This window comes from Limanda limanda, chromosome 9, assembly GCF_963576545.1.
Source record: "Limanda limanda chromosome 9, fLimLim1.1, whole genome shotgun sequence".
Taxonomy (NCBI): Eukaryota; Metazoa; Chordata; class Actinopteri; order Pleuronectiformes; family Pleuronectidae; genus Limanda; species Limanda limanda.
Window position 1 is genome coordinate 23,965,681 of NC_083644.1, and position 26,910 is coordinate 23,992,590.

A 26,910-nucleotide genomic window follows, 5' to 3' on the forward strand; every position below is an offset into this window, starting at 1 on the left:
ATTAGACTCAGCCTGCTTTACAGGATATGTTAGTCTAATGCACTATTTTGTACAGCTTCAGTTATTTATCTTTAAATCTGTGGTTATATTTGGTATCAGTAGTCAGGCTCAGTTACTTGTGTTGCCTTGTTCTACTTCTATAACCTCAAAACTTAAATTATCTACATGTATACGTCCGTCTGTCTGTCTGTCTGCTTGCCTGTCTGTCTGACTGCCAGATTGTCTGTCTGTCTCTTTGTCTTTCTGTCTGCCTGTTTGTCTGCCTGTCTGTCTGTCTGTCTGTCTGTCTGTCTGTCTGTCTGTCTGTCTGTCTGTCTGTCTGTCTGTCTGTCTGTCTGTCTGTCTATCTATCTATCTCAGCTAACAGACACTTGGCATTTCGCAAGTTGGATGAATCAGCCAAACCCTCCGAGTTGGATAAAGCTGAGTTAATGTGTTGATTTTCAAGGACTTTTGCTGCTTTTGGTAATACACCCACCAGCTCCAGCACGCAGCAGACCCGGTGTGGACCAGTAGAACCAGTGGACCAGGGGACCAGTGGTCTGGAGCAGCTGGTGCTGGTGGTCGCTGGGTCTCCTGCCTCCGCTGCAGCAGGCAGCAGCAGCAGCGGCAGCCCACCGCGCGGTGCCGCGTCACGCAGGAAGAGGAAGAGGAAGAGAAGAAGACGCAGGCCGCAGCCTCCTCCTCCTCCTCCTCTCAGGACTGTGTCTCTGCTGCCGCGGAGCTCCAGGGTTTCTGAGCGGCGATGATTGACAGAGTCAGCGGAGGTTTACACGGGCATGTCCGCACACTCGCTCGGTTGTTATCGTAACAGACAGGTTTGCAACATGGCGAGTGAAGAGAGAGTCCCGAGCTGTCGCCAGTCCCACACAGGAAGAAGAGCCCAGTGTGTCGGATTATTCAGGATTATATTTATTGCTTTTATCCACGCGACGCGGGCGAATAAACAAGGTTTGTAACTTAGCTGCCAACGTCCGCATTAGCTCGCGCTAACTTCCGCAGGCATTTGTTCGACCCAGTGTCGGTTGAGGTTCCCTCAGCGGGCCAACTTTACCACCGCTAGCCCGCTAACATTCACTCCAGCCTTGTTAAATGTATTTTACTACGAGCCACATTTCATTTAAAGGCTGAGGTGGGCTGACGTCTTAGTTCGTACTGAAAGTGCTGCCGTTAGTTAGCTCTGTGTGGCCTTTAACGTTGCACTGAACGCTAGCTTCGTGTGTAGCTTGTTGTCATGTCATTTTATCCCGTCCATATATGGCTAAGTTGGGCTAACACTGCCTAGCAAACAAAACAGCACAGGGCAGAGACGGGGGAAGAGCAGCTTTAGTATAAGGGCTAGTATGAGTGTTAGCTCGCTTCTGTGTGAGGTTAATGCTCGCAAATGAGGATATGTGGCAATCGGGAACCTTGTTGAGTTAACACTGTGGCAGACAGCCCACCTAGCGTTACTTCCTCATGCTGGCTTCGGTGGAGGAAACGTTTCAAACCGTCAGTTGACAGTTACTTGTAAACGTGGCTGAGCGTTTTGATTTGACCCTGGCTTTGCTCCGGCTTGGCACGGACCAGCCGCGTGTTATTGATCCAGTGTGACCTAGGTGTTCAGCTGTCACATCCAGTGTGCCAGTGGCCAGCGGGTTAGTAGCTGTGGCAACTTCTCAAAGGTGCCCGGTGTCTTTAAAGGTCCAGTGAGAGGGATCTGTTGGGAGAAAATGAATATAAAATGATCCAAGTATTGTTTTCACTAGTGTGTCATTATTTATATTGTAGTTATTGTTGTTTTCTTTACCCGGGAATGGGCCCTTTTATATTTAAATACTTAATATTTGCATCAGGATCGGGTCCTCTCTGCGGAGGTCGCCATGTTTTGACAGTAGTCTAAAAAGGACAAACTAAGCACCTTTGAGTTTTTATGACAACTGAAGGCTGCCACAGGTTCTCTTTCATGTGCTGCAACATGAAACTTTACGACTGGATTTCACTAAGTTCTGCACACTGAACCTTTAAATCGTTTACCCTGGTTTCCTGTAACTTGCACCACAGTCCACTACTTTGTCATTTTTTTTGCCAACATCAACGCTAACAATACTACCAAGCCTAGAAAATGGAGTCAGGGTTAACTAGATCACTCATAGTCAGGCTTCACTATTTCAAATATGTGTACATTTACTCAGGTCCTTGCCAAGAGAAGTGACACACGGAAGAAATGATAAAATCTCAAGATTGCCTTTCAGTTAATTCAATTGTAGTGTCCCTGCACTTGGTTAAATAATGTGACCGTTAAAAACATTTGTTAAAGATGCTCTGACATAAGTTATTTTTGTTATGAATATTGGTTGTGTTTTGGGTTTGCTGTTTATTTTGAGACGAAGCCACTCTAACAATTGTGTTGTGTCTGCCTCGATGCAAATGCTGTGCAAAAAGGGAAGTATTCATTTAAAGTGATGGGAAAGTTAAGTTTTTCTTTTTGTGGACTTGCATCAAGTGCTCTGGTAGTTGAAGTTCCACCACATTTTTTTCCTTTTTGTCTCGTATGTTTCACAGTGGCAGTAAAGCAGGAAAAGTATTTGTTTAACCGCTGCATACGTACACAAAAGAGATTACCCTAAATGAGAGAAATTTACAAAATTGCAAGTGGAAATTTATTGAAAAGAAATAGTAAATGCTAATTCATGGCAGAAGAGGTCTAACATTTCTTTGTGAGATGCACTCCTGACAAACAAGCGTGGGCACATAAATGGTGTCGGGTGAAAAGCTTCTCAATAAAGAGAAAGCATAATAAATGCTGACAAGTAGGTTTAGTTTTAGACTCTGAACTCTGAAAGATTCATACTTTGACAGAATCGATCAAAGATACATCCGGTCCTGTAACCCTGGTGATGATAATGTAGTCACTGCCTTTTTAATACAGCTTAAGAAAAGTTGGGTTTACTACAAAAAACTTGATCGACTGACACCGTGTGAAGTCCGGAAATAGACGTGTTCATTGTGGAAGTTGTGGAACAGACACAATTCTACACCATGTGGAGCCGCTTTCTCTTGACTCTTGTCTGCACTGAAAGTACCAGAGATTAAAGTTCAAGCAGTGAGTTATCTCAACCAGTATATTACTCTGTGGTTCAGGAAGATATGATGACTGCGAACATCGGACCTTCCCTTTTGAGATTTGGAAGGTGTTGCCAGAAGAGAGCTTTTTTAAAAATTAATTATTATATCTGACATTGAAATATATTCAAATCGCTGCGCACTTTTTCTGTACTATTTGAACTATTGCCTGCATTGTACAATCTAAAATAGGTTTCTTTCTATGCCACTCAAAACGCTTTAAATAAATTAACGGCATCATTTTATTTAATTAACCTGTGGGGCTTCATGCTCTGTAAAATGCTCCACACTCAAATTATCAACAGATTGTCATTTTTCAATGATGATGAAGGTTGAGGTACTGAAAAGATTTTCCCCTTATGTTTTTTTTACAGCATTCATTCAGTCAGACACAATTCTAGAAGTTCTGCATTTTGGCGAAGGGAGCCTTTTACAGGTAAGTCCACTAACTTACTATTGTCACCTTGATATCAAATATTACAGAACAAAATATGAAATATGCCAGCCCTCTGTCACGTTTAAACATGACTTTCCGTATTCCTCTGTTTTTACAGGCAGAATCTGACATTGATTTTAGTTTATATCACCAACAAAGGTATGTTTTCATTTTTCTTTTAGAAACATCTTCCACTCTTGCAGCCAGTTCAGATGTTTGTGTTTAAATTCCTCACGTATTAGTTAGGGTGTAGTCAGGTAGGCAGGTGCCGTGGTTAGTCATCTTCTGTGCGCTATAGCTGAATAGAATTCAACAGGACAATTTTGCTGTAACGCATATATACTGTTGAAACTTTAAGTACAGCCTGAGGAGTTGTTGACCTAGGCTGACATAGAAAAACAATAGCAGCACACTTCATTATTCTCCCGACTCAAACACAAAGAAAAGTAGCAGACATTGTACTATAACAAATTGGTATATTCATTATCAGTCATCATGATCATATGAACAAACACCTAAAAAGTTATTTTGTCGAGCCTAATGAACGAGAGCAGAAATTTCAGAAAGTCTGGTTTGCAGAAAAGTATCAGTTAACACCCAAAACTAAAAGCTTGAGCATCATAATCAAGAAAGGAGCACAGTACAGGAAAAGACTGCATCTAGAAGCCAAATTAAATAACAAGGCATCAACTCATGGGCTGTTAGATATGGCTGACATCAGCGAAACTGTTCAGTTTGTTTCACCTGTGGTCCAGTCGGACCAGCCCTTGTCCTTCTACAGCTACCTTGAGCTAAGTGGAGCAGGGCGAGCTAACGCAGGCTAACAGGACAAGGCTGAGAGTGGAGCAGAAAGGCAGATGGTTGTTTTTTAGTTTTTGAGAGTACTGCCTCACCTCTTGTACTGACAAGTGTTCATGGTCAGGTCACATTGCCTCACAGTCAGGATTGCTTAAGTGCCTCTAAAGCAGACACTAACACTCGGACCGAATAGTTCTTCAGGGAAGTTATAGTTTGCTCTGACAATGTCAGTTTTAGACAAACATCCAATATGACATGACTTTATAAGTAAACCTTTCTCATCATATTTTATAGCCTCCACATGTCCTAAGCCCTCCTCTAATGTCTTTAATTTTTCACATATGTGTTGTCTGGGTGCAACATACAGTGAGCCTTTACTATTTATACAGTACATAGTTCTAAACCACGAAAGGTTTATCTTGCTAGGGCATTGCATGACCACTCCCTCAAATTAGGTTCAGTTTGACTATGTTGTGTGAGACATTTTAACTGTTCAATTTCCCCATTACGTGTGTCATGTTGGGGATTTCTTTTTTTGTTAATTATCTCATCTGTATTACTCAGTATGCTCCTCTTTTATAAAGGAAATTTTCAACACGCTTGTTACTTCCACAGGAACTAAGATGCTTTTCACAATACTTTTTTTCATGTACTAGTTGTCTTAATGTTACCCTGACACTGGACATATGCAGATCCTCAGGCCAAGAGGCACTGCCCTCCCCATGATCTCCTTGGCTACTCCAATTACACGCTGACATTCAACACATTAGCTCTGAAGCAGCAAGCAAATGGCCTCATAGAATTCACAGCCAGGATCCATCTAAATTCTTAATCCCGCAAGAATTTTGTCAGTAGTTGTTATATTAATGAGAGATGGGACAGCAGGCTGTAGATAACAGATTATCCCGGATGAACTCTGCACGGTTTGGGATTCGGTGTGGATTGCTGAGCGCCTCAGGGGATGGAAATCCACCCCATCTATTGCGAACTCAACCATTGTCTGCCCCTGTACATGTTTGCCTTGGTAGTAAATAGGTGAAATGGATCCCTGCTAAATTGACACTGGGGTGATGTTAAAGTAAATACATCTGAGTGAAGTACAATAGGATCTGCATTAATTATTGTGCCAAAAATGGCATAATTCAACATTTCTGTCTCGCATTTCATATCTCTTGTAATATTCATAAATAGTTTGCTATATTCTGGGTAAAAGAATACACATGAAATAAAGGTGTTTCCTTTTTGACCATTAAATGAGTCAAAGCCCAGTTATGCACCACACCTGCATCGCCAATGAATGCCTTTTTTTCAGTTGATTTTTATAGAGGCTCTTATTACACAGTTGTGCTCCATCAAAGAGAGAGGTTGGCTCTCTTTAGGGACGGCCTTGTTTATTGTTAAGATACACCTGTTGTTGAACAGGTTTGGTCAGTTATGTTCTACAACTAGGCGGGTGCAACCGATGCTCAAAACTTGTTGCCTTTGTTTGAGGGAGGCAGCTCTCCGAAGGTGACCAAAAGAGATGCAGTTTAATTTTTTTTTGGTTTTCTTATTTCTATTTATGGATTTTCACAGAGGTTTTACATATGGAAATAGAGCCCCGCAGTTGGGAGTGGTCCCATGCTCCGCATAATGCATTGTGAAAGAAAAGGCCAGGACGCAGACTGTGGTGTCTGTGCGTTTAGCTTCTCATTTGTTTAAAACGCACAGAACCATGGATAGTGTTTTTCCTAGCTTGCTGCTGTTGCTGTCATGTGTTCCTGTCTTTTACAGCACGTCCCCGCACCGTGGGAACTGTCGACCTATACGATTTGAACCTCCAATGTTGGATTTTCACGAACAGTGAGTCATAGTTTCCTACTTGATTTGACTATTTTTCGTCTGCGTCATCTGTGCTTTGATAACATTTATCATTGTGTGACAAACTCTGCTGCTTTTAATAATTTTCAAGTTGTTTTTATTGAGATAAAGAGGTTATTCATTTTTTTTATTTTTTTTTAATTTTTTTCTGTTTCAAATATGTTTATTGGGAAACCAATCACATAACAGAGAAATTAACAGTCGACAGTTATGTTTCCTTTGTTTTTTACAGAAGGTTAAAGAGGTTATTCTTAAGGTTTATACGCAGGGAATATTTTTCTCAAACATAATTAAAAACCTAATTTTATTATTACTAAACAACATTTTCCAGTTGGACAGTTAACAGACTGCTGCCATGTCTTTCAGGGCAGCTGGATACGATGCATATTAGTAAAACTTTAGAGTTACTCTGGAGCGACAGATTTGAACTAGTCCATAATAAACAGATGTCAGGAAGTATTTTAGCCTTCTATGGAATGCACTTCAACACGTTTTTTTTTTTACTTCAGCACCTTGCTTCACCTTGCTTCATATAGGTCCTACTTATTAGTGCACATTCCACTCTTGACAGTAGGTGCACACCCAGGTAGTATGTCCCTGTTCCAAGTGCAGCCTTCAGTACATTGGCAGGGTGCAGAGGGAAAATCATTCAGTTGCATTTAGTTTAATTGGCTTTTATTTTACAGCCATAGCTATTTCATCAAGCTTATCTATTTGTAGTAGGGAGACTCCCCATGTTTCAAGTCCCTGCACATTTTTATACCACATTGAAATGAACGAAACCAAAGTACAGTATCCGCAGCTGATGGGTTATAACATGCAAAACCACCGCTATTGTCCTTTTTCAAATCAAGTGCAGAATATAAAGATAGATAGCAACATCAAGTTTGTCATGAATCACAAAGGTAATTTAATTTAGAAAACTCTGTATAGGAACATTTGAGACGCACATACACCTACTGAGCCCTCTTGACATTTCCTTCCTTTCTTTTTCTCGTCTGCTGTGATAGAAATAATTTAATTCTTTTCAGATTTTATCTTGATGTAAACTCTCAAATTTCATGCATGGAAACGTTATCAGTGTCTGTTAATATCTGATATCCAGCATGGTTCCACTTCGATTCATTTCTAATTTCTTTAAATGTATTGTTGTTTATTTGCTCTTACAAATGTTTTTTATCCTCATTTATAGGCCTGTTGGAATGCCAAAAATGGAGAAAGTTTATTTACATAATCCTAGCCCAGAAGAAATTAGTTTGATATCAATATCAGCGACGACAGCACATTTTCACGCATCCTTTTTCCAGAATAGGGTAAGTACATTCTTTTTTCATACTTGCTTTTTAAAAAGACTTTTATCACCAGCTAAATTGTCAAATCTTTATCTCATAAGAGGTCTTTTTATCCAAGAAAGAAAAACAGTTCCGTTGATCTTTAGTCACATGGCTGCGTGTTAATCGCACCATGTTATTTAATCATCATGCTTCATAAGACATTTTAAATACTAATGAATGGTATATTCATTGTAAACAGCTACAGGTGAGGACACAGCGGCGAGAGAAGCTGTTTCCTTCTTCTTTTTTTGCTTTAAACTAGAGTAACCTCATGTAGTCTGGGATCTCCTTCATGTATGAACAACAAACAAGTAATCAGCCACATTTAAACACTTACAATATTGTGGGGAGTTCTGATGCAACTCACATGAGCCTCTTAAACATGTGACCACACCAATGAACTCAAGATGAGTTACAGTGTTAAAACAGGGAGTAAAACTAGAAAAAGTAAACGGCAATAATATTAAAGGATGTCAAGCATCTGGCATAGCACAATGTAAGTTGTATTAAAGTAAAGATTGCTTAAATTGACCTTTTTAAATACACAACATAACTCCACTAGGAAAGTAAATCTACGTAAACTGTCTTTCAACCTATTTTAGCATTCATTGAGGTGAAGGCCCCAGTACATAGATTTTGGCTTTTTACAGATTTTGTTGTTTGCAGTAATCTGATACTTTTCCAAAATATAATTTCTTGTTTTAGCAAATATATCATGTTTTATGTGCTGCATGTGAAGACTCCCTTAACAGGAAAGGCCTGTTCTGTCACTTTAGCCGCAAACATAGCACACGTGTTTCAGTGAGGCAATGACATTTTGTCGTTTTGGCCAATAAATTCCCCAAGGAGTTGTAATATGGGACATTAGTGTTTTCTTGTTTTTCCACATATTTTTACATTATATTAAAATCTTCTGCACAATGAGAGAAGCAACTTCATTTGATAGAAAACACTTCTTAGCAAACCTCACAGTAAGATAAATGGTAAATGGTGTGTTATTATATAGCCCTTTTTTAGTCTTGATGACCACACAAAGCACTTTATAGTACAGTTTACTGCCATTCACCCATTAACAGACACATTGCAACTATGAACAGCACTTTTTCTCTAACATTGTAGGCTGACTGTACACCAAGAATGGAAAAAGCATACTGAGAAGAAAACCTTAAATCAGATATGGCACTATGAATAAATGTGTTCATTCTTTCTTACAACAGACATGTGTGGAATGTAAAAATAAATTAAACTGCAGGACACACGAGTCTAGTTCACAAAGACCACCAGTGGAAAATAAGTCAGTGCGGTTGGGAGGATTACAACCAAAGGTCTCTTGTCCTCTGTCATGGGATGTGTTTGTACAGAAGCTTTGTATATTAGTGTGAACAACTTCACATTTCCAGCAAAACCCTTTGGTAGAGATTTGTTATAGAAGATAAAATGCTGCTTATCTGATTGGCCTTCAGTTATTATGCCATAACCAGAGAAATCCGTTTTAAGGAGCAGAGGGAAGAGGTGCAGTGAGCTTTTCACTTTTCCCCTTAGTTTCACCTTTCAGTCTACATGCAGTCTTCTCTCACTGGTTGATCCAGGTTGTTTGTGCCGGATGGAGCCTAGAGGGAATAATAGAGGCATTTTTAAAAAAGATAAAGAAAGTGTTTTTCTATAATTACCTTTGTCTTAAACAAACACTAGAGCTTTAATCAAATGTAAACTAAAGGAATTAATATTTGTACTTAAGCTGCAAGTTCGGGATTATCTATCATCTCGATTAAGGAAGATAAACATGATGTTAGTGTGTTGACAATACATAAGAAGGAAGTAGAATGTATATTTATATAAATATGTCTCAAATTTGGTCTTGGCTTCAGAAGATTCCTGAAACATGCATCCTTCTCGTTGGACATAATGAGAAAGTTTTAATGTCTCTTTGAGTTTTTAACACATGTAATGTCAGGTGTTTGGTTGAGTTGATACGTAAAACTAAAGCATTGGCCAAAAAATTATTGCATTGAACCCTGGGATAGGTTTGGCCGGGAAGGAGCCACCTTTTGGAGCCTTTGTGGGGGGGTAAAGGAAAGTGTTTGTCTGCCCCATTAGAGGGAGCCTTTGAAATGGGACAGCCTAGTCGTGCTGCTGTGACGTAAATTAAGATTCCGGAATGATGAACTTGCCGTTACAAACTAACAGTGTAATACTTTTTTACATCAGCACTTCCAAGTTTTAATCTACTGAGCAGTGAGTTTCTCAAGGGTGTTTGCAAGGTTTTCTAAATTCCACCGGCCTCTCGCCCCTTCACTATCTGCATGTTTGAGACTGAATATTTTGCAGCAGCAACGATGACACAACACGACATGTTCTGTTCTGTTACATCAGTGGACAACATGTAGACGTGAGGACAAGAGGCCTTATGTTGTTGTAGTATTTATAACAAGATTGAATAAGCTTCTCCCTTTTTTCTGGAGCTTGTTCATGTTGGTAGGAATTGGCAGGAAAGAATTCAGAGGTATCTGCAGCAAAAACTCTAGAACAGACACCACTTGCTACTACAGTCACCACCGTAATGCTAAAGTTAGAGTGTAGCTGTTATGTTTTCCTAGCAGGGACCTTTAAGGTCAGGTGTTGTGGACAAGCGCTAAGATCTTTGTGGTTATTAGCCATCTGTTTTGGGGTCAGTACATGTGTGAGTAACTCTAAGAGGCCATAATCTGTTCTTTGTTAAAAAGTGTTTAACCATATTTTGTTTGGGTCTGTGTGTGTCATTTGTTCTCTCAACAGATAATTCCACCAGGAGGGAACACATCATTTGATGTGGTGTTTCTCGCTCGAGTGGTTGGGAATGTTGAGAACACTTTATTTATTAACACATCACATCATGGAGTGTTTACATACCAGGTACAGACTTGAATCAAGCAGTTTTTTAAAGTATTTTTTTTATTATCACAAGTGCTACTAACCTTTTCTTTCCTTCTCTGTCTGGAAGGTTTTTGGGGTCGGCATCCCAAACCCCTACAGACTTCGGCCCTTCATTGGGGCTCGAGTCCCAGTAAACAGCAGCTTTTCACCTCTAATACACATCCACAACCCATACAGTGAACCACTGCAGGTAACCTTGGGAAATGAGACTCTCTGATGGTTATATTTGCATGTGTTCGAGTTATTTTTTTATAAACAGTTAGATTGACTTGTCATTTCTGTGTGTGTTGCTTTCTTCTGCCCTGCTCCAGGTTGTTGAGATGTACTCCAGTGGTGGGGATCTACATCTGGAGCTGCCCACAGGTCAACAAGGAGGCACTGGAAAATTGTGGGTGAGTTTCATGTCACCGCTTCCTGTTGGTTGTCGTTCCTGGGTTACAGATTACTGACAGTTGAGACCAGGTTACCCATGCTGACCTTCTGCCTTCAGGAGATTCCTCCTTTTGAGACAAAGGGGGTGATGAGAGCCAGCTTCTCATCGAGAGATGCAGACAACCACACGGCTTTCATCAGAATTAAAACCAACGCCCCCAACGAGGACCAGTTCATCATCCTGCCTGTAGAGGTGGAGGTCACGTCAGGTGTGTTTTACTAACAGGACATTGGGCCTCATTCACCAACTGTTCCTAAAGGGATAGTTCACCCCACATTGAATATTGAGTATACTAATTGTCTACTCAACACTATGCCAATGGAGTGGGTGAGGTGTTTGAGTCCACAAAACACTTTTGTTCAAACATAGAAAAACAACATTTACCTATGCTAATTGGTAAAAACTGTCCCACACTTTCAAATTACAAAGACATGTTCTCCATCAATATAAGAAGACAGATACAAACAATTCTGCAGTTTAAAAACGTGTCATTAATCTGATGTAGAGTTTTCTTAGAAAACTACTTGAGAACAAATTTAAGACAATTCTTAAGACAATATTGGTGAATGAGGCTTATTGTCTTAAACTCTCAATGAAGTTTTATCTGTATTTCAGCTTTGATATTTTATTTTTGCTCACTCCCTGCAGCCCCTGGCATATACTCCTCCACAGAGATGCTTGACTTTGGTACGCTGCGTTCACAAGGTACGGACAAAGCTACATTTTGCAGTTTTCAATAACATAGTGTTTTTCTGGACCTCCTTTGCTCATTATCATTTCCCATCTGCTTTTTTTTTACAGATCGTCCAAAACTGCTGAATCTACACCTATTAAATTCAGGAACAAAAGATGTTCCAATTACAGTAGGTTTAATTGGAAGACTTTAAAAATCGATTTGCTTAAATTGTTATCTTACCTCATGCGGACAACACCTTTCATTTTTATTTCAGAGTGTACGTACAACACCATCAAATGAAGCAGTCACAGTGGATTTCAAAGCAGTCACGCTAAAAGCAGGAGAGAGCAGATATACCAAAGTAGCAAGTATTAGTTTTGATGGTAAGTTTTGTGTTTGTTTATGTACTAATAATTTACATTTGCTCTTCTAAAATATATGTGTGGTTAAGTATCTTGAATCATACATATTGTAAATCATGTGTGGTAATTTTTCCCTCACCTTCTGGTGAATTCAGTATCTCTCTCAGATATATTTATTGTCCATAACTCCTGAATGAATATAGTAATAATGGTAAAAATGTGCTCAACACTGATTAAGTTCCCTCCACATATGTTTCAACTTACACAAATGTAAATGTGACTTGTTGGTGGAGGCATACAAACTCAAGGAAGTAATTCAAGAGGTTTTACTAAGCTTTTCTTTTTCTGTATGGAATTTTGACAAAGTTGCACCTACCATACACTTCCTCCATTGCCACCCTCTACTAACTTTACAACATGAGAGACGTGTCTTAAGGAAGTGCAATGACATGCACATTTCCACTGAACACAGCCTCTGAACAGTGATCCTTTGATCATGTTAGTTTCCTTTTCACTGTTTATCAGAAACAGAAAAATCCTCTCTAAGAACTCAAGAGGGAGTTTTGTGTGTAAACAATGTTTTGTATCAAAATCCTTTAAAACTATTCTGGTTTATTCATATACAATCAGAAACATCTAGAGTCACTGTCTTTTCTTGACTTTTTCAGCTATAGAAGCTTTACATTGTCCTTACGCTAGCAGTTTCTTTCACTGTTGGCATAGTGTTGTGCAACTTCCTCTTGCAGGGCCTGGTATCTTTTGCAGCTCACTTATCTACTCTATTCATCATGTGTTTCCATTGCAGCCTCAAAAGCGAGAAGACCATATCAGTTCTCTGGTAAAATAACCGTTAAAGCAAAAGAGAAGAGCTACTCCAAGCTTGAAATCCCATACCAGGTCGAAGTTTTAGAAGGGTGAGTGATATCGTGGCTGTAGATGGAGACTGGGTGCCTTTATGTATTATGAAGCATAGAAGAAAACATGGTATGTCATCTCTTCTTGCAGCTACCTGGGCTTTGACCACACAGCGACATTGTTCCATATCAGGGACAGTCCTGTAGACCCGGTGGACCGACCCATTTTCCTCACAAATGCCTTTAACTTTGCAATTCGGATACACAACGTGTCCCTGCCCGAAGAGGCCAAAACCATGTTTAATGTGAGTGCCAGTAGAATGGTTTAACGGAAGTCATTCTGATTGTATAGATAAATATGCATGTATGTGTAGAAAGGAAATGACACCACCTCCTCTTTCTATTTTAGGTGCAGAACTTCAGTGCACCGATCCTTATCCCCCAACATGAGTCACGGTACATCTTCTCCCTCCTCTTCCGGCCGGTCCGACCATCCATCCACATAGACAGCAACATCCTGCTCATCACAAACGCATCAAAGTTTCACCTGCCTGTCCGGGCTTACACAGGCTTCCTGGAGGTACATACTAACCGCTGATGCAGTGAAGTTCTGTTTTCAGACTAGCTGACAAAGTCCATAGTAGTTAGAAAGGTTTTTTTTCAGGCTGATTATTTTACCAAACCACATTAAATGCCACTGCTAACATGGCAGCCACCGAGATCTACTGGGTTTAACTTCTGCCTCATGTAGGATTTGTGGAATAAACTGAATTTCCTTCTCAATTTATTGACTGGCTGTGGATATCTCAGAAGCTTTTACCTGATAAAGCGCTCCAGCAGTGTAGCTGGCTGTTCTAAAAGTTACAGTTTAGCCAGACTATTATAAGTACAGCCTAGGCAGCAATTTGTGGTTTTATTGTTTCTGATATATATTCACAGAATTTATACATTTTATGTCCTAATATACTAAAGTATGACACATACCAAGAGGTCAAATTCAGGTTTCAACTCAGCTTTGACCCATTATGTAGTACCTGTGTTTTGTACGTAGGACAGAGTAAATATTATATGCTTTGGTCAAGATATGTCTGTGTAACGTGGTGTTTGTTCTTTGTGGCCTGGCATGAACAGCCCCTGGTCCTGCCTCCCAGTCTGAAGGAGAACCTCCTGGACTTTGGTGTACGCAGTGCAACAGACACCAGCAGCATCACATTTGTGGTTGTCAACAGTAATCCAATAGAGGTAAAAAAGATGGTGCAGCTGATAACGAAATGATTCTCAGGATTTCTAGATATTTTCTACTGTAAGAAAAGTCAATTATAAAAGGGGAAACTCCCTTGGCATGAGCCACAGTTAATTCACTGTCCAGGCACAGTTTCATTATGAACCAAAACATTTGAACACTTCTTATTATAACATAAGACATCTCTAACAGCGCCTTTTGCCTCATGCTTTCTTGCTTTCGCGAGCTACTGGTGCTACCACAAGTGTTAGGCCCCACCCAGACTGCTAGGAACCTGGGTGTGACGCCCGACAGTCACCTCTTCCTTAATGCCAACATTACTGCAACAACCCGTTCCTGTAGATATATGCTGCACAACATCAGGAGAATACACTCACTTAGAAGTCGTTGCAGGTTCTGGTCCAGGTCCTGGTCATCTCATGCCTAGACTATTGCAACTCCCTCCTGTTAGGTCTACATGCTAGTGCCATCCGACCTCTGCAGCTCATCCAGAATGCAGCAGCTCGACTGGTCTTTAACCTAAATTGACACACTACTCCGCTTACTTAACAGGTTACCGGTGGCTCCCTGTATCCGTTTCAAAACATTAGTACTTGCGTACCATGCTGTGACCGGATCAGGTCCAGTCTACATCCAGGATATGGTCAAACCTTACCCCCCCGCATGCCCGCTCTGCATCTGCCAATCGGCTTGTTGCTCCCTCACTACGAGTTAACCACTCAGCAAAATCAAGACTGTTAGCTGTCCTGGCTCCTGAACAGCAGAAAAAGTCTACATATATTCCGCCGCAAATTAAAAACACATCTCGTCCAACTATACCTTGAATAAAATAAACTTTTATAAAGTAGCACTTTAGTAGCACTTAGATGAAAATTGTACTTTCTTGATTCTTGTTGTTCTGGGGTTGTACCCTCATGGTTGAACGCACTTAACGTAAGTCGCTTTGGATAAAAGTGTCAGCTAAAATAAATTTTATGTAATGTAATACCACAAATAGTTTTTACTCTCTATGCAGACAGTCAGGCCTTAGAGTTTTAGCACAACTGTGGCAGGCAAAGCAGGTTTTTTCGCTAATGGAAGAATTTGTCTTTCCTTTTTTAGTCTGTGTACCTGCAAAAGGACAAATCAAAGTCCCAAAAAATACTGGAACATTTTTCTTCTGACCCTTCTCCAGCTTGAGATTAAGTCCTGGCTGGTCACAGGAGACAGCCTTTCCATGGAGCTGCTGAAGACAGAGAAGGGAAACGCAACTGCTGCCCTGAATCGCCTGAGAGAGCTACAGAACAATTCAGCCTCCCATCACAAAACGGTAAGACCTTTACAGTGTCACTCCAAAGCTGCTATTGGCTTAGGTACAATGACGCTGAATTTGGTAGACATCCAAAAATGATCAATGGGGAAGGCAGGTGAGTCAGGCAGAATTGTCAACCAATCGTATACAAATGACATGTCAATATTCTTTGTCAAGTTAGGAGAAAGACAACAAGCTTCTTTACAGCTAAGAGCCAACAGCTCCCTGATGCTGAGAATCTCACCCAGAGCACCATGAGGTACTTAATAATAAAAAATAACCTTATGTTCAACATTTTCTCTCTGAAAAGGTGATACTAGCATCTGGATACTATGCAGCATTCAGAGTGACACTAGTGGCCAAGGCACTGGAGGGCACATATGATGGAGCCATACATATAACCACAGATTATGAGGTAGGTTATCAGTGGTTTTGATGACATTCTTTTAAAGTTGTACACAACCAGCTCTCAGCCTAATGCTGACGTGAACTGTCCTTTTTCCTCAGATATTAACCATCCCGGTGAAAGCTCTCATTGCAGTGGGCACATTAAACAGCTCTCCCAACCACATCATTTTACCAGCTTCATTTCCAGTGAGTACCATTAAGATGTAATTCCACCCTGGCAACAGACAGAAAATGAATTCACGTGTGAAAGTATCTTCCTGTTAAATGCACGAAGTGTTTTTGACACAATCTTTTGACATGTTCTTTTTTCTCTTTAGGGTAAAGTTGTTCATCAGAGCTTCAGCATACAGAGCTCTTTTACACAGAAAGTGAGGCTGCAGCAGATCCGCTCCCTGACAGAGGATATACGTTTTTATTACAAACGGCTCCGCAACAACAAAGACGAGCTGGAGCCCAGGCGTAAATCTAAGGTAATAACTTCAAGGATCCAAATCAGTGAATTAGCCATATTTGTACCAATAGACATGATCTTATTTAATTTCTTCATATTTTTTTTTTCCAGGTGGCAAATATTTATTTTGATGCCAGCTTGCAGTGTGGTGATCACTGTTATGTGGGGCTGCCATTTGTGTTTAAATGTAAGTGTTTTTTTTTTTCCTTTTGACTGTTTGTTACATTCAAATGTCATATTCAGACTGGATTTATTGCTCTCAAAAAAAGTGGGGTGATTTTTAACATCACATTTCCTGGTTGGTACTAGTTTCCTATTTTTTTATCTCACCCTAAGCATGTTTGTGGATCATTGTTCACTCCACACCTGTTATTATTGCAGATGTCGATGTTTTTATATAATATTTTTTATTCCAATTCAAATGTCAGACTGAGTATTCTTAAGGGTGTGTTTGCAGGATTATGCTCTAATATTATTAATTCAGTGGTATGACATAATCTCAACAATAATATCATTATCACAATAATTTCTGGAGCAATTTATAATCCATTAAAACTTGCCATGACAGGCCTACCTTTATATTTTTAATAGTGCACCAAGTTAGAGGTTTCTTTGTTCAGTTTACATCTTAAGCTCTCTGAGAATTTCTTTCATGTCCAACCAAATTTGGTATTGTACACTGAAATATCCCTAACTGAATCAATATTGAATCAAAAGAGCTAGAAGGCCCAAATACAAGGGTTGCCCTTCAGAGGTGCCAGGCCCTAGTGGTCCTTAGGAGTGGAAGGAGAGGCCTACTGTAAGAGGAAGTTCCTTGTTTACTTGTTTTGTTGTGGTTGTGTTGTAATGACAGTAATGAGCTGACCATATACCGGATGTTTAAATTACAACAAAATGTATTGTGTATTAGCACGATTTAACTTCATCAGATTTTTCTTAGCACTTAAAGTGCCTCTTAAAACATAACTTCACTTTTTGACTTTAAAATGGACTGCTGTGGCTTAGGGGTGGAGCAGTGGCCTAGAAGGTCGGGTGGCCGCTCCCCCCACCTCCTTCTCTAATGCAATCACATCTAAATTGGCCTAAAGTGTCCAAATTAAATGCTAATGTTTTTTTTCTCCCACAGCTGAGTCCAAGCCTCACGGGATGGCGTTACAGGAGGATATATGGGATGCTGATGTAGATTTTCATCAGAAACTACTCAGACGATGGAAAGAGCTGAAAGAACATACAGGACACAAGTAAGTACAGTAAGGATTCAGTGATGTTGGGCTATGGTTATCAGATTTTACTGTTAAATTACATGTTCAGCATTGGTTAACCATTAAAAGGATGTCACAAGATGTTTCTTTTCTCACCGAAGGATCGAAGCCATCTTTGAAGTCAACACAGACCTTCAAAAAAATGTGCAAGCTAAAATAACCGCTCACCTGACCTGGCCCTCACTGATCAACTCCTCACAACGAATTACTTTCCCTCTGACCAACACAAACAGCTCCTCTGTGAGTAGAATCAATCCACCTCTGGAATTCTTAAAAGTGTTGTTAAAGTTCTGTTTTTTAAACTGAGTTTGGAAATCTGTCTGTTTTTTCTCTGCAGAACGAGGAGGTGATTCTGCAAAATCCTTCCGACGTCCCAGTCTATGTCCAGGTTCTCCCCTTGGCCCTGTTACCCAACCCCTCAGTGTTCTCTGGAAAACTGGCTGATAGGTGAGAAATCTCTACAAATAACTGCACATTTTTTGTTCTTTATCCACTCATCTTACCCTGACAAACTTTATTTTCCAGGTTTCCATTAGGCAATTTGTCCAACATCAACATCAACACAAACACGCTTGAGTTCCAGGTGCACAGAAATCAAGTGAGTGCGACAAGGATTTAGAGAATCAGCTGGCTGGAATAACCACAGTCCTGTTGTAGCCGAGGCAGCACGTGGAAAGTGATTGGCTCTAACAAAACCTCTGTTTGTTTGGCAGACCCTATTGAAGACCAGTTCTGGGTTCGTAGAGGGCTCAACCAGACCCTTTGTGTACAACCTCCTCCTGCTGCCTGGGGAAGTTAAGTCATTCAGTATAAGATTCACTCCAATCAACAACCACAGTGTCTCCTCTCTCCTCATAGTCAGGTAATGGCCTTTTTCTTTTCTTTTTTTTAGGAACTAACCAAACAGTCCCTTAAGTAAATTTGTGATTCTCTTTTAACATTGTTTGCTTTTCTGTGACTCTATAAAGAAACAATCTGACCGTTATTGACACAATCATACTTCATGGACGAGGTACGACGGAGAGCCTAAAAGTTGCAGGGAAGCCTCCGGGACAAGGCAGCTCACTGAGGTTTAAGATGACTGAGGCCTTTCTCAAAGACTGCACAGAGAGTGAGTTTGTGTTGCTGAGGCTCAGATCAGTGTGAACATATAGTCTGTTTTACCTCAGGCAGAATCTGTCAGCACCAGAAAGTCTAAGCATTCACAACATGATCATAAGTAATCAGTACATTTTCAAAAGACAACAGTTACTTTTTTAAATTTTACTTCTTGCCGCTAGATACAGGTTTTCTGTATTTGTATCAGGTATTAACATCAGTCTATATAATCTAAAGTTTAATTTGTACACACAGAACCCATGAACGCCTGCATTTCTTTTATTTTTTTATTCTGCATTATTCTGTAACAATCTGGCATATTAGAGGAAAATGAGACCCTTTTTCAGGACTAACCTACAACTCATTATTAGGCAAACACCGTTTTCTTGTGATGTATCTATAATCTAAAATATTTCTTGGATTGCTGTCCATTAATATCCTCTGCTCTTTCTAAAATAATAAATTCAAGCATGAATAGTGACTGTAACCAAACTAGAAAGGAATAAAATCTAATTCCTGTGTTTATGCAATACATAAAGTGATAGTGGGTGAGCAAGGGCACGTCTAAACATGATAGATCACTGATGTACAGATAAAGAAAAGAATGAAATTCTAAGTAAACAGGCTGTATGAAAAACAGGAAGTAAAAGCCGCTTGTTCACAGTTTGACTTACGTTGAGAAAAATAAAGGAAATGCTCTATTTCCTGTTAAAACGCAGAAAGGTCCCTACGGTAGAAAGTGCATAAGTTCTCCAGTTAATCATATTTACCCCCATAAAAATATTTAATCAGAAAAAAAAGTAGGAAATACATTTCCACATGCATTATCTAAAATAAAAGTACACTAAATCTAAATTAATTTATGACCTTTTAAATCAACAAATTGTTCTTGTTTCCAGCTATTACTCCATTAATCATTGCCCTTTGTTTATTGCAGAGACAAAAGTCAGAGAGCCGAACTTCACTCTCAAAAGAACCTTCAGGGTGGAGAACACAGGTCTGCTCCCGATCACCATCAGACCAGCAGAAATCAATGGCCAAGCTTGTGAAGGATATGGATTCAAAGTTCTCAACTGTCAAGAGTTTGCACTTAAGCCAAATGCTTCAAAAGACCTCATCATACTGTAAGTGAACACACTGCCGTATGTGTGCGCATGTGCGTGTTTGTGCCTCTGCCCATCCACCCACAAGCTCTATTAATACTTCGTCCTCAGCCTCTGGTGAGAAAGCCTTCAGTAAGAGGATGACTTGACTCTGTGTCTCTCTGCTGCTCCCCGCAGTTCTCCTTTTTCACCATCAAGTCCACCTATATCGTGGAAGGACACACTTGCACTTGCTGTACATTTTTCATCCCTTTACAAAGTATAAGGAAATCCCCCAAAAGTTAAAAAACACATTGAATTAATAAGAAATATTCATACAAAATATTTATCGGGATGTTTTTTAAATCAGATTTTACTCAGTGAACCAACACAGAGCATATATATATTTTGATGTATTAGTCGGTCTGTTTATTTCCAACTTCTGACATAATAACATTTATTTCCCACATTAAATACATGTTGATTGCTGTAGATGCATATAACCTGATTACCCCCCACCAAATATTCTGCCATACATTTTTGGAAACATCATTAGTGATCCTGTACATTAACGGAGATCCAGTTTGGGAGATGACGGCTGATTCCATTCGATGTCTAACGGATTATAGGTGTGGCTTATGAGAAATAATGCTGTCACGCCATCTGTTGCTTCCTCTTCATTTCCATGTAGTACGTGGCGAGTCACATTCACTGCCGTTGGCATGAGTTGTTCAGTCACTTTCAACTTTTACATGCAAACTTGTGGAGCTGTTCAGTCAGGGTGGGACTTCTTGTTTGTCTACATTCTTGTTTTTAACAGTGTACAACCATCGGCCACACTCCTGTCCCTTCCAACCTACTTTTATCTACATCACACAATCCATTAGGTTTCCACGTGTCGAACATTTTCCTCATAGCTGACATTTTGAGCCATTATAGTTGGAATAACAAATGAAGCCTACAAAAACAACTGCTTTAGGTCTATGAACGTTTCCAAGACATTGAAAGAGCAGGGCTCAATATTGACACATCAAAATGGAATGTTGCCATTACTAATGTTATTCATTGTGCCTGTAGTTACTGTCACAAAATGTCTGCCTGTATTTCTGTCTATTAATAAATACTTTTCCTTCATCTTATAACAAATAAAAACAACACAAGAAGCCTTGATCAAATCAGTATAAGCTACTTGATCAGTTGGAAAATAGAAAAGTTTACAGTTAATGCACAAGCACAAGCTCTTGAGCCTGTCACTATGCATGTTCTGAAAATGACAGCATTAAACAGAATTGAAAGCCCATCTCATGAACAGTGGTGTCTTGTCACCCAGTAGATGTTTTTGATGTTACAAATGGTGCTGGAAAGTTGTCATTTTGCACACCCTGATGAATCACTTATTGTTATTTTAGAAAATGACTAGCCATTTTCAGATATAAACTCAGGAGATTATCCTGAGCTAGGTGCTTGTCTGTAAGCAGCTTTACAGTACAGTATGTTTCTTTATCAGAGTGAACATCCTACTTCTAACAGGTGAACTCATTTCGTGACTGCACCAACTCATAGGCGTGACACTTTGCATGTTTGGAAAAATACAACATTAGAAAATAATGAGATAAATAAAGCTCTCCTCATAACCAGTGGTTTATCAGCCAATAAAGGACATTTATTGTTTTTATTTAGACAAATGGTATTTAAAAAACTACACATACACACCATGTTGAACTAGTACTTTTTTGTCATTTTAGAAAACGACTGCCTCCTGTTGCTCACACGTTCATGAATTACAGATACCTGCCTGGCCCTCCAACCAGCCCCCACTTATGTAGTCGTTTAACAAGCCACAGCTCATGTTCCTTGTTTACACTTAGTACGGTCACAGATCAATTAGCCACCACTTGTGTAGCTTTTATTAGTTAAAACTAAGACATTTAACTCCTTTCCTTACAGGTTTACACCCGACTTCACTTCGTCCCGAGTGATCAGGGAGCTCAAGTTGGTGACATGTGGAGGCTCTGAGTTCGTGTTTGTCCTGAATGCCTCCTTGCCCTACCACATGTTAGCTGCGTGTGCAGGGACCCTGCCCAGACCGAGCTGGGAGCTGGAGCTCTACATCATAGTGTCTCTAATAATGAGGCAAGTGTCCCTCTACATAAACCTGTAACATCAAGACAAAAAAAAAGCTAACCTGTTTTTACTTTAGTGAAAATAACCTGACTTACAGTTGTTGCTTGTATTCGTGTCCCTGCAGTTCCATGTTTCTGTTGGTGATTGCCACAGCCTACTTGGAGGCTCAGAGCATCTGGGAGCCTTTTAAGAGACGAGTGTCTGTGGAATCCAACTCCTCCATGGAGACTGGGAGACCATTTAATCTCAGGGAAATTGTGCAAAATCACAGTGATCCAAAGTAAGTGTAACATGGAGAATGGAGTGTGTCGGTTATTAACTCTGAAAAAACTTGTTCTGAAAAAACTTGGACTAATGCTCCATCAGTCTAACTGACGTTGTGATGAAAGGGCTCTGACACACAGAAAAGTCAATAGTATCTGTGGCTCACTGCTGTAATCACAGCTCACAGTTTTTGGTTTGTCTGGTACTGTAAGCACCAGTGTCTGGTACTTATCACTGACTACTTTACATGTTTAATCTGAGGTTGTCGCAGTGAATTCACCCATTAAGCACAGCATCTCCTTACTTTTGCCTTTTTCCAGAGACAAACCACAGACTGATAAAAGCTGCACCAAACAAAACTTTATTGTGCTGGTTGAAACCTAAAAAACAATTTCTAGAGTGGTATCTTTTTCATTTTTGATTATATTCAATAAATTGTTTGGTCTATAAAACATCAGAACTTCAAAGATTGTCACATTTTAGAATCTTTAACCATAAAATGTTGAGAATTTGCACATAATAAATGTGTTCAAAGATTATTCAATTATCTAAATAGCTGCATTTCTATCAATCAACCTCATCAATTTATCAATGCAGATCTTGTCTTTGTATTCTGGATAATGAATGGAGGCTCTAGATGGAAGGTTCAAACCTACTTTTTGGTCTTTTTAAACTCAACTTTAAATAGAAATTAGTATTGTGTAATTAATGCAGGATGTTAAATCAGCCTTTGTTGGTTCTACCTCTGTAGAGTTAGCTCAGCGCGTCAAGGGCCCTTAAGATTATAAAAGTGCTCTATTTTAGCATGTTAAACTTAAGTAAAGAAAGGTAAATATTAGAGTCACTGCCAGGAGATCCTCTGCTTGTGGATCTAAGTGGGAATCAATGAGATGTAAATATCATCTCAAGGGTTTAAATAAAGTTGTTATGAAAAGGTGACTGTAGAGGGCAGATGCAGCATTTTCAGTGAAATTTAACAGACCTTTCTGTCAACATTTAGATCGAACGAGTACAGTGACCCAACCCAGAACTCCAGAGGATTATATGCGTCCAGCAACGCAGCAGCGCGGGTCGGAGGCCGACAGAGCGCCACTCGCACCCTGTCCGACTCAGACAGCCAAGACAAGAGGTCCAGGATGGGCTTCGGCCGCTCACCTATGCAAGCTGCTTCCTCCCAGCTGACCAAAGGAAGTACAACCTCAGGCCAAGAAGGTCCTCCAGCTGCCTGCCAGCTAACCAACCGCAAGGCTCGCAGTACCAAACAGCTGGATCTCCAGAGTCAAAACTTAGCTGGGTCGTCGGTGCCTCACAGAGGCCTCAGCACTGACGATCCAGACTATGCCAATCTGGTAGGAGCCATGGACAACGATCTCGCCCGCCCAGAGCCACTCATTGTCGAGGCTCTGCAGGAGCAGAGTTCTCAGTCCATACAAAGCAAAGGTACACACACACGCTTGTTTCTACCTGTTGATAGTAGAAGGGGCAGGAGGTCTGTGTAATCATTTACAGGTTTTCAATGTGTGTGAACTTATGTTGTTTGCAGTCTTGGAATCCAAAGGGAAGCTGCGGGGTAAAACAAAAGCCCAGAAGAAGAAGGAAGAGAAAGAGAAAAAATCCACAGGAAAGACTCAGGGAGACGAGCTTAAAGATAACCTCGCCGACAACGACGACAGCTCCTCCACCACCACAGAGACCTCTAACCCAGATGTGGAGACAAACATCAGAGAGGTCAATTATAATGTCCGAGTTCTTATCAAATATACTCTTTCCTCTGCATTCACAAAAAATATGAAATGTAATTAAATCTCTTTCCCATTATTTCCTTCAGGAACCAGTGACAAAGAAAGGCAGGACAGTAACCACTGGGAAAGTGAAAGAAGAAACTTCAAATTTCCTCATCAAGCCCAAAACCAAGAAACAAGGAACCACCAAGAAAGAGACCCAAGCAGAAAAATCCAGGTTTGCGTAAAATTAAAAGTGACAGCGATTATTTTTGTTAGTTTTTTGGTCCTCGTTTTGACAAATAACTTTTGTCCTCAGTTCTCTGGAGCTGCCATATATAACACCACTGGAGAACAAGCAGCGTAAGAGCTTCACTTCCAAAGCTCTTCACCCTCTCACCAACATCCCAAAGACCAAACCCCTGCAGAAACAGAGATGTGAGTTTTCTTCAGTTTGAATGCCGTCACTTTGCCTTTCGCGACACTATGAGCTGTGTTTGTGACACAAAGACGTTTGTTTTGGCAGTTGATGGGAAGCTGGACGACGGGCGCCCCTCTCTGCTGGCAAAACTCTTGTCCAGCGGCGGCTCTGCCCCTGAACCGGGCCACAGCAGCAGCTCTGAGGGCGAGAAGGACTTTGCTTCCCCAGAGTGGGATGTGCCTGTTTCGAAAAACAGCGTCCGTAAGTCGAGACCTGAATCCATCCTGTCGTGTTCAGCTGTCTGACCCTGTCCGATCTTTTGATTAAACTGATTGATCTTTGTCCTGTGCCACAGAAGCAGATAGTCTTCAGCAGATCTCCCTCCAGACAATTATTGCTGACCCTTTCCTGAAGAGATCCGCCCCCTGCTCCCCTCCACCAACCTCGCCCAGCTTACTGCCCCGAGGCAGCTACAGCAGTGTGCTCAACAGTAACAGGTATCCCCAGCGTCACTTACACAACCTAACATCACCAATAAATTGTATGCAGAGCTTTTTATAAACATCTATGGTTCAGAGGGAAGTCAGTCCCAGAACTTTCTCTGTCTTGCTCGCTCGCTCTCTTTCTCCCTCTCTCTCCCTCTCTCGCTGACATCCAGACACACACACACACACCCTTCACCTCCTCGTGCCATTAATACATGCTAAGTTTAAAGCTGATGAGATGAACAGTTTGTTAGATGTTTTTGGAATTAGGAGGTTTGTGTTATAAAGTTTTCATCTCCAGCCTACAGAGCAGCAAGACACCTGAATGCAGTTTTCAACAGGGACATTTCCTTTGACTGAGCTTAAAAATTTATTAACATTCATGTATAGAGCCGGGTTGTTTTTATCTACACCTAAAATTAATCCAGACATTTTTGCAGCGAGATATACCAGAAGAAGGCCCCAGGAAATAAACTGTCTCCGGCCACTCCACTGCCAGGCAAAAATGGGAACCCCACTTTCGCTGCTGTAGCTGCTGGTTATGACAAAAGCCCAGGTGAATATGCAACAGTTGACACTTGAGAGAGTACGCCTTCTTCTTACACTGTTATTGTTTCTTATATTCGAGAGAGGTAATAATTAAATTGTATCGTCAGGCGGTTCTGGCCCAGGTAAAACTGACAGCCATGGAAAGTGTTTGCCACACATGACATCAGTGGAAAGTGACAGCTCTGACAGGTAACGTGAGACTTGTATATATGTATGATATACATCCACACATGACACCCGAACCCAATCCCAGCTGAATATATGTATTTACTCCCACAGCTCTGGATTATGGAGTCCCATTGACACAGCGAGCAGTCCAAACTATTCGGTCAACTCTTTCTCTGCTTTTGGACCCAACAACTCCTTCAACCTGTCAGGAGGTATTCCGTGTGGCCCACAGACCAATAACAAACACAAAGATGAATGCAGGGTCACTGTTTAAGCAGTGTATGCTTGACTGGCTGCTCTAACTGTGTTGTTTTGTTTTTAGTTTTCAGTGGAATGAATCTCCAAAAATCATCTGAGCCTCAGCAAACCTGGCCCGAGATGACCCCTATAAACTCGTCCATCTGGGACATACCAAACACTGACTCTCTGCACTCCTGGCCCAGCAGCTCCAACTCACCCACTGCCCCCACTGCAGTAAGAGCCCTTATTTAGTGTTAATGCAGCTCACATATCCACATCCTGTTCATGCTACTATAATGATGTTTTGTTTTTTAGTCGCTCCTGGGAAACAGCCGCAGTCCCTGGTCCACGACCACGCCCTTCGGCAGCTCCATTTGGTCAACAAGCGCAGATTCAGCCTTACACCCTTTTCCTCCCACTACCAACACCACAACTCTGACTGATCTGGTCAACAGCTCCGCCCCGTCGCCACCAGCCTCCACTGAGATGAGTCGCACCTACAACCCGTGGAGCATGTGGCGCCCAACCCTGAGCAGGCGTAGCTCCGAACCCTGGCCTAGCTCCTCTGACAACGGCAATTAAACAGCACTTGAAGGCACTTAACAGAAGCATGTCGTGGATTTCATGTACTCTGTACGCTGAATCAAATTCTTCTTTTAATCCGAGAATCCCAACAGAAAGCAACGTTACCTGAAATGCTTGGTAGCTTACCAACCCTGCCATTTAGTTTTCTGCAGTTCTTTTATTCAAGGGGGCAGAAATGCTATGTTTTATTTGGATTTGTTTTAACAGGTGCCCCTGAAATTAAAAATGTTAATGGCATGGTATGCTAATGCCAGAGCAGACATTTTGTTGATATAGTAAGGCTGGTAACGCTGCAGAATCTCTAAAGATCAGTATTAATGTTGGAGCCGACATCTTGTTTTAAACCACATCTTCTTTTCAAAAATCATTTTGCGTCTTATTGGTTTTCTTATAAAACTCTGTTTGAAAAGTCAAATTCTGATTTTTCTGAATTTAAATCGTTGCACTGGGCTTTTATTTGGCAGCAGAGATCTTTCATAATCTGACATGTGATTCTTCAGAACAGCAGCAGCCCAGAAAGCTTCATGAAAGTTTATGTTCCCCATTTTAAAGTGGCCTCGGCCCTGAAACTGTCAAAACCTCCTGTAAGAATACATTGAGTCTGAGGTTTGTATGGTACACCACTTTAAATAAAGGATTTCAGCAAAATAACCAGTTTTTCATATTTCTTATTCCTTTTAAAAAGTGCAACAGCTGGTTTCTTTGGCTGGGGGGGGGGGGGGCAGTGGAACCAAGCTTTTAGAGCAA

At 40.7% G+C, this 26,910-nt stretch overlaps 1 protein-coding gene across 1 annotated transcript; it reads left to right on the top strand.

Moving 5' to 3' along the window:
* Positions 1-582: 582 nt before the first annotated feature.
* Positions 583-26,814, top strand: tmem131 (transmembrane protein 131). Its single transcript, XM_061078869.1, has 41 exons — positions 583-951; positions 3,480-3,541; positions 3,660-3,700; positions 6,113-6,181; positions 7,392-7,512; positions 10,309-10,425; positions 10,514-10,636; positions 10,758-10,838; positions 10,937-11,087; positions 11,528-11,584; positions 11,681-11,742; positions 11,830-11,938; positions 12,723-12,831; positions 12,923-13,076; positions 13,181-13,351; positions 13,903-14,013; positions 15,189-15,323; positions 15,616-15,720; positions 15,813-15,899; positions 16,031-16,183; positions 16,276-16,351; positions 17,291-17,405; positions 17,528-17,666; positions 17,764-17,873; positions 17,952-18,024; positions 18,140-18,288; positions 18,395-18,537; positions 19,462-19,648; positions 21,554-21,739; positions 21,855-22,010; positions 22,995-23,434; positions 23,538-23,722; positions 23,823-23,953; positions 24,035-24,153; positions 24,242-24,397; positions 24,492-24,633; positions 25,062-25,177; positions 25,278-25,359; positions 25,450-25,550; positions 25,661-25,812; positions 25,894-26,814. The coding sequence occupies exons 1-41, from the start codon at positions 780-782 to the stop codon at positions 26,158-26,160; spliced, it is 5,415 nt and encodes a 1,804-aa protein (XP_060934852.1). The 5' UTR covers positions 583-779; the 3' UTR covers positions 26,161-26,814.
* The last annotated feature ends 96 nt before the right edge of the window (positions 26,815-26,910 follow it).

Excerpts from the sequence above, each read along its gene's own strand:
- tmem131 (XM_061078869.1), top strand. The coding sequence starts at position 780 with ATGTCCGCACACTCGCTCGGTTGTTATCGTAACAGACAGGTTTGCAAC. Across the intron at positions 6,182-7,391 it reads ATGTTGGATTTTCACGAACA|GCCTGTTGGAATGCCAAAAA; the intron begins GTGAGTCATAGT and ends CCTCATTTATAG. Across the intron at positions 18,538-19,461 it reads TCTCAAAGACTGCACAGAGA|AGACAAAAGTCAGAGAGCCG; the intron begins GTGAGTTTGTGT and ends TGTTTATTGCAG.